Source organism: Choloepus didactylus, chromosome 8 (genome assembly GCF_015220235.1).
Source record: "Choloepus didactylus isolate mChoDid1 chromosome 8, mChoDid1.pri, whole genome shotgun sequence".
In the NCBI taxonomy this organism is placed as follows: Eukaryota; Metazoa; Chordata; class Mammalia; order Pilosa; family Megalonychidae; genus Choloepus; species Choloepus didactylus.
This window is the reverse complement of record NC_051314.1, coordinates 8,701,404-8,715,336: the sequence shown is the minus strand read 5'-3', so window position 1 is coordinate 8,715,336 and position 13,933 is coordinate 8,701,404. Positions and strand designations below refer to the sequence as shown.

Here is a 13,933-nt window from a genome sequence, read left to right as displayed (position 1 = left end):
CAACAGCACGTTAAAAGAATTATACACCATGACCAAATAGGATTTATCCTTCATATACAAGGGCGGTTCAACATAAGAAAATCACTTAATATAATACATGGCATTAACAAAATGAAGGGGAAAACCCACATGATCATCTCAATTGATGCAGAAAAGGCTTTTGGCAAAACCCTTCATGATAAAAACATTTAGAACACTCAGAATAGAAGGAATCTTCCTGAACATGAGAAAGGACATATATAAAAATCCCACAGATAACATTATACTCAATGGTAAAATATCACAAACTTTCCCTCTAAGATCAGGAACAAGACAAGGATGCCCATTGTCACCACTGTTATTCAACATTGTACTGGAAGTTCTTGCCAGAGAAAATAGGCAAGGAAAAGAAATAAAAGGCATCAAAGTTGGAAAGGAAGGACTAAAATGTCCCTATTTGCAGATGATATGTTCCTAAATACAAAAAATCCTGAGAAATCCACAGCAAAGCTCCTAGAGCTAATAAATGAATTCAGCAAGGTGTTGGGGTACAAGATCAATACCCCCAAATCAGCAGTGTTTCTAACCATAAACAATGAACACATGGAAGAGGTAATTAAGAAAAGAATTCCATTCACAAGAGCAACTAAAAGAAACAAATATATAGGAATAAATCTAACCAAGGATGTAAAGGACTTGTACACAGAAAACTACAAAACACTGCTAAAAGAAATCAAGATCTAAATAAGTGGAAGGGCATTCCATGTTCATCGATTGGAAGACTAAATATCATTAATATGTCAACACTACCCAGAGAATTTTATACATTCAATGCAATCCCAATCAAAATTCCAACAACCTTCTTTTCAGAAATGGAAAAGCCAATCATCAAATTTACATGGAAGTGTAAGGGGCCCTGAATAAGTAAACCCATCTTGTAAAAGAAGATAGAAGTTGGAGGATTCACACTTCCCAATCTTAAAACTTGTTGCAAAGCCACAGTAAACAAAACAACATGGTACTGGCAATAGGACAGACATATAGACCAATTGAATTGTATTCAGAGTTCAGGAATTAATTCTCATGTTTATGGCCAATTGATTTTTGACAAGGTTTTAAAGGACCCTCAATTGGGAAAGAATAGTCTCTTCAGCAAATGATGCTGGGAAAACTTTATCTCCATGTGCCTAAAAAAGGAGGACCCTTCTACCTGATACCATATCCAAAAATCAGCTCAAAATGGATCAAAGACCTAAATATAAGTTAGGACTATCAAACTCCTAAAAGAAAACATAGGGAAGCATCTTCAAAACCTTGAGGTAGGCAGTGGCTTCTTAGACTTTCTACCCAAAGCACAAAGCAACAAAAGACAAAATAGATAAATGGAACCTCATCAAAATTAAAAACTTTTGAGCCTTAAAGAACATTATCATTAAAGTAAAACAAAAACCTACACAATGGGAGAAAATATTTGGAAACCTCACATCTGATAAAAGTTTAATATCCAGAATATATGAAGAAATCCTTCAACTTAACAGAAAGACAAAGAACCCAATTAAAAAATGGGCAAAGGCTTGAATAGACATCTCTCTAAAGAAGATATGTAAATGGCCAGAAAGCACATGAAAAAATGCTGAAAATCATTAGCCACCAGAGAAATGTAAATAAAAACCACAATGAGATGTCATTTCACACCCTTTAGAATGGCTATTATTATAAAGAAACCCACAGAGGAAAATGGCAGTATAGAGAGGGGTGGAAGCTAGTTTGTCTCCCTGAAACAACTAACAAGCAACCAGGAACAACTAGTAAATAATCTGGAATAATTGTGTGGGGACAAACATGACTGTCCACCCATCATACACCAATGTAAATTGGGAGGAATGCCTGAGATCACAGCATAAAATCTGTAAGTAAAAACTGCAGATCCAAGCCAGGAGTCCCCTCCCTCCACTGCCTGAACTGCAAAGCCTCATGGTACTAGAGAGTAGAACTCTCTGAGGAAGTGAATATAGCTCAGCTGAGCTCCAACTGGGGTTTCAATTAACAAACAGACTGCTCAATACAAGATATGAATCCCCAACAAGCAGGCAGAGGCTTTTGGTGAGACTGACCTTGGAGAGCCAGAGGGTGGCCATGGACTGGCCCTGAAGGTGGCTCTCTGACCCTTTTTTGGCTCAGTGGAGAAAGCCTCAGCCATTTTCAGTTCCCAGCACTCTGACCAGACAAGGGTGGCGATAGCACAGGCAGAGAGTCTATTCAAATATAAATGACCTCACTCCAGCAGGTGTATTTTCTGTAAGAGGAAGACAGTGGTGCCAAGCTCTACTACATGCCTTCCATTCAGAACCAGACCCCAGAACCTGGGGGAAATAGCTGTGGGCCACACCTCCTTACACCAGTCTGGAGCTACAGGCTGACAGGCACCACCTGCTTGGCAGAAAATCACAGTGACTTGAGGCTTCACATGGTTTACCAATCTTCTAAGACAAACCCTAAGGGAGATGTTATACTGTTGCCTCCTGCTGAGACCTGAGCACATTCTGGTCTGGGAAAACCTGATTGGGTAACCAAGGAAATCAGATGAGTAGACAACAGAAAACTACAACTTACACTAAGAAAAACATACTTATGGCCCAGTCAAAGGAAAAAACTTACACTTCTGAGATACAGGAATTTAAACAACTAATACTAAATCAATTCAAAAAGTTTAGGAAGGTATGGCAAAAGAGATGAATGATATAATGAAAACACTGGGCATATATAAGAAAAAAATTGAAAGTTTGAAAAAACAACTGGCAAAATCTATGGATATGAAAGGCACAGCACAAGAGCTGAAAGAAACAATGCAAACATACAACAGCAGATCTCAAGAGGCAGAAGAAAACACTCAGGAACTGGAGAACAATGTGCCTGAAAGCCTACACACAAAAGAACAGATAGAGAAAAGAATGGAAAAATATGAGCAACATCTCCAGGAACTTAAGGACAAAACAAAATGCAGGAATGTATGTGTCATGGGTGTCCCAGGAGACAAGAAGGGAAAAGGGGCAGAAGAAATAATGGAGGAAATGATGAAAATTTCCCATCTCTTATGAAAGACATGAAATTGTGGATACAAGAAGTGCAGCATACCCCAAATAGAATAGAACTGAATAGGTCTACACCAAGACAATAAATAATCAGATTATCAAACATCAAAGATAAAGAGAGAAACCTGAAAGCAGCAAGAGAAAAGTGATCCATCACATACAAAGGAAGCTTGATAAGACAGTGCAGATTTCTCAATAGAAACCATGGAGGCAAGAAGGAAGTGGGATGATACATTTAAGATACTGAAAGAGAAAAACCACCAACCAAGAATCCTATATCCGGCAAAACTGTCCTTCAAATATGAGGGAGAGCTTAAAATATTCTCTGACGATGACTGAGTTTGTGAAGAAGTTACCTGCTCTACAGGAATCACTAAAGGAAGCACTGCAGACAGGAAAAGATAGGAGTGAGAGGTTTGGAACACAATTTTTGGAGATAGTAGCACAGCAATATAAGTACACTGAACAAAGATGACTGTGAGTATAGTTGAAAGAGGAAGGTTAGGAGCCTATGGGACACCAGAACAAAAGACAAAAGATAAAGACTGGGATTGTATAACTCAGTGAAACCTAGGGTGCTCAACAACTGTGATAAAAGGTCCAAATGTGTTTTTACATGAGGTAGAATAAATGAATGTCCACATTGTAAGTTGTTAAAAATAGGGAGGGATTGAGGGGAAAATACAATCAATGCAAACTAGAGACTATAATTAACAGAAACATTGTATTATGCTTACTTTAATATAACAAAGGCAATATACTGAAGCTAAATGCATATGGGAGGAGGGGACATAAGGGAAGGGTATGGTGCTCCTGGCATTGGTGATGTTGTCTGACTCTTTATTCTACTTTAGTTTAATGCTTTCTTTCCTTTTATTGGTTTCTAGCTGTCTTGTTTCTTTTTCTCTCTCTTTCTTTTTTCTTTTTCTGTTGTCTCTCTACCTTGTTTGACTCTTCCCCATGAAAGAAATGGAAATGTCCTCATATAGATAGTGGCAATGGGGCTGAATACATAAATATGTGACTATACAGGGAACCAATGATTGTTTACTTAGGATGGAATGTCTTAAAAAAATGGATTGATGCAGAAACCTTGAGGGCACTATATTGAGTGAAATAAGACATACACATAAGGACTAATATTGCAGGGTCTCACTGATATGAACTAATAATAATATGTAAACTCATAAACATGAAATATCAGTTACCAGGATATAGAATGAGGCTAAAGAATGGGGAGTGGTTGCTTATTATGAGCAGAATGTTCACCTAGGGTGAACTTAAACATTTGGAAATGGACAAAGGTGATGGTAGCATGTTATGAGAATAACTAACAATGCTGAATGGTGTGTGAAGGTGGTGGAAAGGGTAAGCTCAGAGACACATATGTCACCAGAAGGAAAGTTGGAGGCTAAAAGAGGAGAATGTATAAAATAGTGAATCTTTTGGTGGACAATGTCCATGATTAACTGTACAATATTAGAAATTCCTCTCATGAACTAGAACAAATGTATGACACTATAACTAGAAGTTAATAATAGAGGGGCATATAGCAAAAAAAATATATACCTATTGCAAACTATATACTACAGTTAGTAATATTTTAACATTATTTCATCAACAGTAACAAATGTACTAGAGCAAAACTATGAATCAATAATGGAGTGAGGGTGGTTAGGGGTATTAGAGGATTGGAGTTTCCTTTTTTTGTCTTTATTTCTTTTCTGGAGTAATGAAAATGTTCTAAAAATCGAAAGAAAATATTAATTGTAGTGATGAGTGCACAGCTGTATGATAGTACTATGGGCAATTTGTTGTATACTTTGGTTCTTTGGATAGTTGTATGGTATGTGAACAATTTCAATAAAAACTGAAAAAACAAAAAAGAAACCCACAGAAAATAACAACTGTTGGAGAGGATGTTGTGAAACTGGAACATTCATTCATTGCTGGTGGGACTGTAAAATGGTGTGGCTGCTGTGAAAGACAGTTTAGGAATTCCTCAGAAAGTTAGTTTAGAACTACCATGTGACCTTGCAATCCCATTAATGGATATGTATCCAAAACAATGAAAGCAGGGAAGTGAACAGATATTTGGATACCAATGTTCATAGTGGCATTATTCACAATAGCCAAAATATGGAAGAAACCAAGTGTGTTTGTACTGATGAATGGATAAAAAAAATATGGTATATAAGCAAAATAGAATATTATTCAGCCATATAAAGCAATGAAGTCCTTTAAGACATCATGTTGAGTGAAATGAGACAAGGACAAAAGGACAAATGCTGTATGATCTCACTGAGTTTTAACAATTACAGTGAGCAAACTCATAGAATCAGAGCCTAGAATATAGAATGTAGGTTACAAAAAGACAGGGTGGGGAAAGGGAATGGGAAGTTAAGGCTTAAAATGAACAGGGTTCCTATCTGGAATGATGGAAATATTTTTGTAATGGATGGTCGTGATGGTAGCACAACACTGTGAACGTATTAGCAGCACTGAACTATATATCTGAATATGATTAGAAGGGGAAATGTTAGATTGTATATATGGCAACAGAATAAATATTGAAAAAAATCCATGGAACTACACTACACTGTAAGTCCTAAGTTAAACTTTAATTAATAGTACAACTATAAAAATGTATGAATTGCAACAAATGTTCCATACCAATGCAAGATGGTGGTGGTGGTGGTGGTGTGGTGTATGGGAATCCTGTAGTTCATGCATGATTGTTCTATAACATGCAAATTCTCTCTTAAAAAATAAAAAACAAATAAACCTATAAAAAGAACCCCCAAACACCACAGCATACTCATGCGTACACACACATGCATGCACTCAATGTATATACATTCATAACCACATCACTGGTCTATGAGTATAAATCCAAAACCACTCCTAGCATGCTTTCACTTGCACACACATGTGCACACATGCATGAGCTGTTCACTGTATCAGCATGAAGAGAAGCCAAAAACAAAAAGAAGACAATAACCCAAAATCAAATGCAGACTTCTTTAAACACTACCCTTGGTCTGGGCAAATTGCCAGTCACCTCTAACCCAAATCCAAGAAGGTGAATTTGCAGTTAAATGACAAAGATAAGCCTAACAAAAAGCCCTAAAGCAAATTTAGATCACTTTTACAGCCACTGTCAAAAAACAAAAAAGCTGAAAAAGAGCCCAGACTTCAATTAGTGATATGAATGAAGCAGGTCTGGTTAGGACCGGGGCAAGCCAGGCTAAAGGGTAAAGGTTGAAACTGATTGTATTTTAAAACTTCAACTTCCATATGAGACCAAGGGAATAGATATCTATTTGGTACAGGATCTAAATTTTCTAAACGGTACAACTCTACAGTCGATTTGTTCAAACACCACAATTGCATGGAACTTTGAACAGGAAGTGAGATACGGTAGGTTAGTATAGGCTGGAGTGAAATAGTGACACATCCCAGAGTAATTTGGGCAGATAATAAAAAATATATTTACAGCCTCCCCCTCCCCAGCCCCGAGGATCTGGGGGAAGGTGCGGATGTGTTGGACATCCTCACCTGGGCTGGTGTTGATGTTGTCACAAACATTGGGACTGGCAGTTTGATGTGCTGAGCCCTCGATCATGGGACTTGCCCTTATGAAGCTCGTTACTGCAAAGGAGAGGCTAAACTTGCATGTAATGGTGCCTAAGAGTCTCCCCCTGAGTACCTCTTTGTTGCTCAGATGTGGCCCTCTCTCTCTAACTGAGCCATCTCGACAGGTGAACTCACTGCCCTCCCCGCTACGTGGGACCTGACTCCTAGGGGTGTAAATCTCCCTGGCAATGCAGAATATGACTCCCGGGCATGAATGTGGACCCGGCATCGTGGGACTGAGAGTATCTTCTTGACCAAAAGGGGGATGCAAAATGAGACGAAATAGTTTCAGTGGCTGAGAGATTTCAAATGGAGTCAAGAGGTCACTCTGGGGGACATTCTTATGCACTATATAGATAACACATCTTAGGTTTTAATGTATTGGAATAGCTAGAAGTAAATACCTGAAATCACCAAACTCCAACCCAGCAGTCTGGACTCCTGAAGACAATTATATAATAATATAGATTACAAGGGGTGACAGTGTGATTGTGAAGACCTTGTGGATCACACCCCCTTTATCTAGTGTATGGATGAGTAGAAAAATGGGGATAAAAACTAAAGGACAAATGGGGTGGGATGGGGGGATGATTTGGGTGTTCTTTTTTCACTTTTATTTTTTATTCTTGTTCTGGTTCTTTCTGATGTAAGGAAAATGTTCAGAGATAGATTGTGGTGATGAACGCATAACTACGTTATCATACTGTGGACAGTGGATTGTATACCATGGATGATTGTATGGTGTGTGAATGTATTTCAATAAAACTGAATTTAATTAAAAAAATTTAGATCACTTTGATACAGGAAGTTCACTGTATTTACATGGAAATGAAAGAAAAAGTCCTCGGCTTTCCTAGTTTCTACTTCTCTTGTAGAAAAGTGTGGCAAGATGGCAGCTGGTGGAAAGTACCTGTGGTCAAGATACCGCCCCCCACTTCAAACCCTACTTGGTCATATGTGAGTCCAGCAAGGGAAGCCAACTGGAAGGCCTGACCCCTGCCTTGCACAGGGCACAAACTTCCAGGCGGTCCTTGAGATCCTGCTGAGGGGTCAGCTCATTCTCGCTTTCAGCAGCATTTCCCTAGGAATGAGTCCCTACTCCTTGGGGGTGCCCCAAGTCTGAGATTTTAACAGCTTAAATGTTAGTTATCTAAACGGCAAGTGCACTGGAGGCCCAGGGTCCAGTAGGCTCTGCTCAGCCGGTGGGTCAGCACTCACACCTCCTCCAACTTTTATGCTCATTTGCTCCACATTTCCTGGACTCCCAACAGCCTCCCCAACTGCACCCCAAATTCCTGATATTTCTAAGCTCAATTTCTATTTCAGTTAGTCAGAACAATTGCTCCTTTAAAAAAGAATCAAGTGTTTTCTATATTCTAGCACCCCAAAGAGGTAAGGTTTCTTATCCAGCTGTCACAGATGAGAGGACTGATACTTGAGATTGATTAACTTCCCTGTAGCACCATGGTCTGCCTAGTTCTAAGGCCCATACTCTCTTATCTATCAGCAACTTTTTGCTGTCATTACTATTATATGAAAATAAAAATTCACTACAACAGCATGAACATCATGCATCCTACCCATTGATTCTCATGACTGCCCTTGATCTAGGGGAGTTCTCTTATCACCCATGTTTTCTTGTTGAGGAAACTGCAGCACAGAGAGATTCAGTTGTCTCAGGTCACACAGCTACGGTCACTCATGGAACTAAGATTTGAACCATGGCTGTCTGACTCCTGAGCCATGTGCCTGACCATGCTGTCACCCTGTTCCTGAGGGAGCCCCAATAAGTTCTATGCACATCTTCCTTTAACATTTCCATGTCCCTTGCTGAGTATGAATCACATAAACAAATTATGCCTAGAATGAAAGAAGAGATTGTGTATACTCTACCATGTTAATGTGATTTAACATTCTAGTCAGCTCTGTGCCCTAAGAGCTGAGGCTCCAACATCTCTGGGCCTCAGTGTCCCCAAGTGGTGATGAGGGGCTGGAGATGTTGCATGAGGCCATGGCCAGTTTATCATGTCTCCAGGAAGTTTCTGAGATTGTGACAGGTGATAGGATACTCATATCTTCAGGAGGACAGTTAGGCACCTTTTCGGGGCCTTCCATATAGACTGTGAGCTCCAGTCAGCAGGGACTTTGTCCTGCTTGGCTGGGGGCCATGCCCAGGCTGAGGGCTTAACCTGTGCTATCTCATTTCATCCTCACACCAACCCCTGAGGGAGACTCAGAGCACATGAAATTCTCACCTCTGGACAAGAGCAACCACAGACTCCCGAAGTGGCATGAAGGGTAGCACCATATAGGACATTATCCTCAGAGGGAAGAAGTTCCACATCTTGCTCATATGGCCATCTGCATCCTTCATTGCTTCACTCAGTGCTGAACAAGAAATTGGGTCACACCATGTAAGACATGTCTCCCACCAGGGTAAAAAGCAAACCCTTTTACTCTAGTAGTGCTTGAAATTTCCATGAAATAGTCCTGGCATCCTGAGGGGAGTTAATTTGTATCCCTCACAATAGTCATGTTCAATTCCTAACTACCAGTACTGTGGGTGTGAAGATGCTGTTACTTCTTAAGGTGCCCAAACTAAGTATAGGTGACCTTAATCCAATGAGGCTGAAGTCCCTATAAGCCAAGGAAACTGGTCCCAGAAGTAGAAGGCAGAAGTCAGCAGAAGCTGAGGAGCAAACACAAGGAAAGAGAGAAATAGCCAAAGCCAGAGGATTGCCAGAACACTACAGACTCTGGGGGAGAAAGCAAGGCCTGCTAACACCTCAATGTCAGGCTACTAGTCTCAAAAACTGTGAGACAACAAGTTCCTGTGGAGGAACCCATCCAGTCTCTGGTGTCTGTCATAGCAGAGCTGGCAAGATAAGGCTGAGCCCGAGTCAGAAGCATTCCCAGTGAGAAATGGGCTGTTCCCACTCATGGCAAGGGCTTGTCTTGATCAAACTGGGAACACAGCCCAGAAGAGCCCCTAGATGGCCTCCAGGTTTCCAATGAACAACTCTCTTTCACACTGACAAATGACTTTGGAGGAATAAGTGAACTTCTTTCTCAAATACTCCTGCTTTATGAGCTTCTCCTTGCACCTCTCACCTGTATTGATTTCCTTATTCCCAGAGCCCCCATTGTTTTTTTATTTCCAGTGATCACCTCATGATGCCTCAAATCATATTACCCTGAGCAGTTGCTGTTTCTCATCTATTAGATCATTAGAGCCTCAAGGGCAAGGAATTGTGCCCAGTGCATCTTTTTCTTTCTCCAGATGCTGACATGGAGGCTGGCTTATACATCCATGTACCAGTCCATCCAATATTTGCTGACATTATGAAATATCCCACCTTTCCATGGAGGTTTAAAAGTGCATTTGGAGGAAGGGAGAAATTAGGAGAGTCATCTTGAGGAAAGAGTCTCTGGGATGGGTCAGCAGGCAAAGAGCAGTGACTGGAGCAGCACTCAGAAAGAATGAGACAGGCCCCAAGGCAGAACACCCATGGGTGGAGAGCAGCTGGAGCTCAGGAGCCATGGGTGGTGCTGGCAGGAAGGGGAGCAGAGGGCCAGGTGGGGAGGATGTGAGTGTCCTCATTGATGAAGACAAAATGTGGTCAGCTAGTGTGAGTTTTCCTTCAAGTCATGACACCATGGGGAGACTCAGCCCATTACCTGGACAGGTGGAAGGCCTGTGCCTAAGGTAGGTGGTGGTCTGGGACCCTATCTGTGCCTGTGGGAGGTGGTGGCCCAAAGTCAGCCTGTCCCTGGTTGCTCTGCCCCACCCCCTCCTGACTTGGCAGCATCACCAACCTCCACAACACACAGGAAACTGTTTTTGCCTCCAAACATCCACAGATCACAGCCTCCTGTGCCTGTTCCCAGCCCCTGAACAGTTGGTACCTATAAGGAGCTTGGGGCACAGGGTCTCCAGCAGCTCATCTCCCTCAGGCCACATCTCCAAGGCAGCTGCCTCCCAGGGAGCCTCCTGGCTCATGTTTTCCTCACAGGGAGCAATGACCTTGGACTTTCTCTCTTCAGAGGGTAAATTCAGGCTTGGCCCTGGCCTGGTGCAGATGCCTATGAAAGAAGTGGGGCAACAAACCCATCAGGATAATTTGGGAAACAGAGACTATTACCTACTCATCCACCCACTGAGCTAGAGGGTAAGCAAAAACACAGGGGAAAGTATTAACTGAAATTTCTAATAACCGACCCGCTGGTTAAGCTGTCCCAGGCCCTGAGCTAGGAACATCATAGTCAGGCTTGATAGCAGCCGTTCAACCTTTATCATTATCATCATCTCCATTTGTCAGCTAAGGAATCAGAAGCACAGAGAGGTTGTGTGACTTGCCCAAGGCCACACAGCCAGTACATGGCAGAGCCTGGAAATGAACCCAGGACTGATGTCCAAGGAGGTACTCTTTTCTTGCCACTCAGAGCAACCTGCTGGGGAAATAAACAGAAGGAGCCCTAGGTAAGGGGGCAGCCTGCAGGCCTGGCACTGTCCTAGGTGCTGGGACTCAGCAGCCAATACCAGAAAGTGGTCCCTGACAGGTAATTAGAGATGTCCAGGGCTGCATGTGGTTCAACTCTCCAACCAGCCTCAGGGTCAAAGACCAGGGGCTGCTCCTGAATGCCATCACCTTGTTCCCCAAGTCACACCTCATGTGTGTGCTTCTCATCACTATAGAATGTAAGTTCTATAATGTCACTACCAACACTGAGTTAGCAAACAATGAATTGCTTCTCCTGGGGATACACAGGCTTAGATTCCTGTGAGCAATAGATCAGTCCATAAACTTGTTTTGTTTCTGATAAAAGACACCTTATTTAATTTATATCATTGACTTGCTAACATTAGCTAACAGCCAACAACACAAGAACTTGTGCCTGAATGAGGCTGATCTAACACACTTTCTCTGTACGGCTCATCACAGCCTGATTGCACTTAGGGACACGAGACACCTCTACAGCACTATGCTTGAGGGTCATTTTAAACAGTGAACTCTCTAAAAGTAAGTAAAAAATGCAAAAACACACGGCACTAAAACTGTGAAAAGGACACTCATTTGCATTGTGAGCTGAGAAAAGGGTGCTGAGTGCACCTTGTTTGACCTCAGCTGGGAAAGTGTGAGCCGGGCCACTCAAATCTTTCACCTCTCTGCACATCACCGTGCATGACCACAAAAGTGTCACTAGTGTTGCTTTCAGGGTTACCTGCTCATTTTAATGAGTACGTGAATTTGCAAACACAGAATCCATGGATATCGCAGATTGGCTATATGTCCTTTTGATCACACTGTGTCCTTTATCTTGGCCAAAACCTAATCCAGAGGAGCAATAAATCAATGAGTAATCCACCCAACTTTTAGTATTCAAGAATAGTAGCTCCAAAGACATCTAATAGTTGCCTCCCCTCTAAGGCTACCAGATTCTGGAAGAGCTGAGATGACTCAAAGTTGCCATCCAGCCCTGGGTAGGAGAACTAGTTTACCAGGCATGACCCCCACCTGGCTGGAGCCAGCCATTCTGATTACATCATTCTGGCAACAGTCCAGAAAATCTGTTCAATTTAATTCCCTGTTAAATGAAAGGTTCATTATCATCCAAGCAGAAAGGGAAAACAAGCATGAATGCCTGCAGATGAGGTGACCCACAGGAGGAGGAAGAGACCTGGGGGCCTAAGTTCCTGGGGTCAAATCCCAGCCCTGCACCTCAGGACCATGTGGTCCTTGCTCACCTCTCCATGCTTCTATTTCCTCATCTATAAAGTGGGGAAAAGTTTCCTATCTCATTTGGTTAATATATGGATTGAGTAACACCAGCATGAAACTGCTGAGCCCTGGGAGATGTAACTGAAGTTCAGTCTTCTGTTTCCAAAAACCAGCAACCAGAGAGCCTGCTAAAAGGGCTCATCTGACTTTGGCTGCATACATACCCTGCTTTTCCAAGAATCTAAGGGCATCCAAATATCCTTGAAGGCATATCTTTCCAAGTACCTGGGAGCAAATCAAACAAGGTAACTGTAGAGAAGAATGTGTATACACCATTTATTAAACATCACCTGAAGACTGCAGAGATGCAATGAAGAACTCTTCAAATCCTGAGCCCCTGCATGTGCCTGGAAGGCCACCACAAAGTTGACCAAATGACTTTGTGCTCCCAGGAGACAGCACTTTCTCTAATCTGTGGGACTTTGCTCAGATGTTGCCTCCTCCATGGAGCCTTTTGTGGAAGCCCAGGCAGGACAGGGGCATGTTTTTCTGTGCTCCCTTTGTCCCTGGGACAAGCCTCTCTTCTGACACATGTCAGAACCTGTCCTAGTTATCACCAATCCAACAGCAGCTGCCTCTTCTCCTAATTGGATGACCCTCCCCTGCTCCCTGAGGGCAAAGGCAGTGAGGTGTGGTTCCATTAATGACTGATTTCTAGAAACAACAAAGAAAACAGTTATGCTGTACAGGCTTCCTTCTCCCCAGGAGTGTCAGCTGTTGGTATATATTGTATTGCCCTAGGCTCTTTCTCTCTGGGAACACTGACTGTCAGTGTTCTACTCTGTTCAGGTGGAAATCACGCTCAAACAAAAATGATTCAAAGGGGTTAAACCACTGAATGCTGTGTCTCTTGACCATGGCCACTGTGTGGGTTTGAATCCATTATGTACCCCAGGGAAGCCATATGCTTTTAATCCAATCTTGTGGGGGCAGGCCTATTATGGGTGGAATATTTTGATTAGATAATTTCCATGGAGATGTGACCCTGCCCAGTCAAGGTAGATCTAAATTAGCCTACTGGCATCCTTTATAAGAGTATAAAAGACAGAGACATTCTGAAGTGAGCTCAGAGACACAGAGAGAAAATGCCCAGAGACATTTTGGAGACAGCCATTGAAACCAGAACCAGGAGTGAAGCCAAGAGATGAAATCCAAAGTTTGACCCAAAGAAGCTAAGAGAGGACCCCCAGATCCTTAAATAGAAATGCCCTGGGAGAAACAAGTAAGGAGCTGACAGCAATATAACCTGGGAGCAAAGGACCAGCAGACACTAGCCCTGTGCCTTCCCAGCTGAAAGAGGTATTCTGGATGCCATCAGCTTTCTTCAGTGAAAGTATCCTCTTGTTGATGCCTTAGTTTGAACACTTTTATGGCTTTAGAACTGTAAATTTGCAACCTAATAAATTCCCATTGAAAAAACCAATTTCTGGTATCTTGCATTTTGGT

The 13,933-nt window shown here is 42.0% G+C and overlaps 1 protein-coding gene across 2 annotated transcripts in view; it reads right to left on the bottom strand.

Moving 5' to 3' along the window:
* Positions 1-13,933, bottom strand: part of LOC119542358 (1-acylglycerol-3-phosphate O-acyltransferase PNPLA3-like) — a 30,344-nt gene that overhangs the window by 7,663 nt on the left and 8,748 nt on the right. For both annotated transcript variants that reach the window (XM_037847052.1, XM_037847051.1), the window contains 3 exons: positions 12,652-12,712; positions 10,614-10,790; positions 8,963-9,095 (listed from right to left, as the gene is read on the bottom strand). In XM_037847052.1, coding sequence (XP_037702980.1) covers positions 8,963-9,095; positions 10,614-10,790; positions 12,652-12,712 — 371 coding nt within the window. The remainder of the gene's footprint in view (positions 1-8,962; positions 9,096-10,613; positions 10,791-12,651; positions 12,713-13,933) is intronic.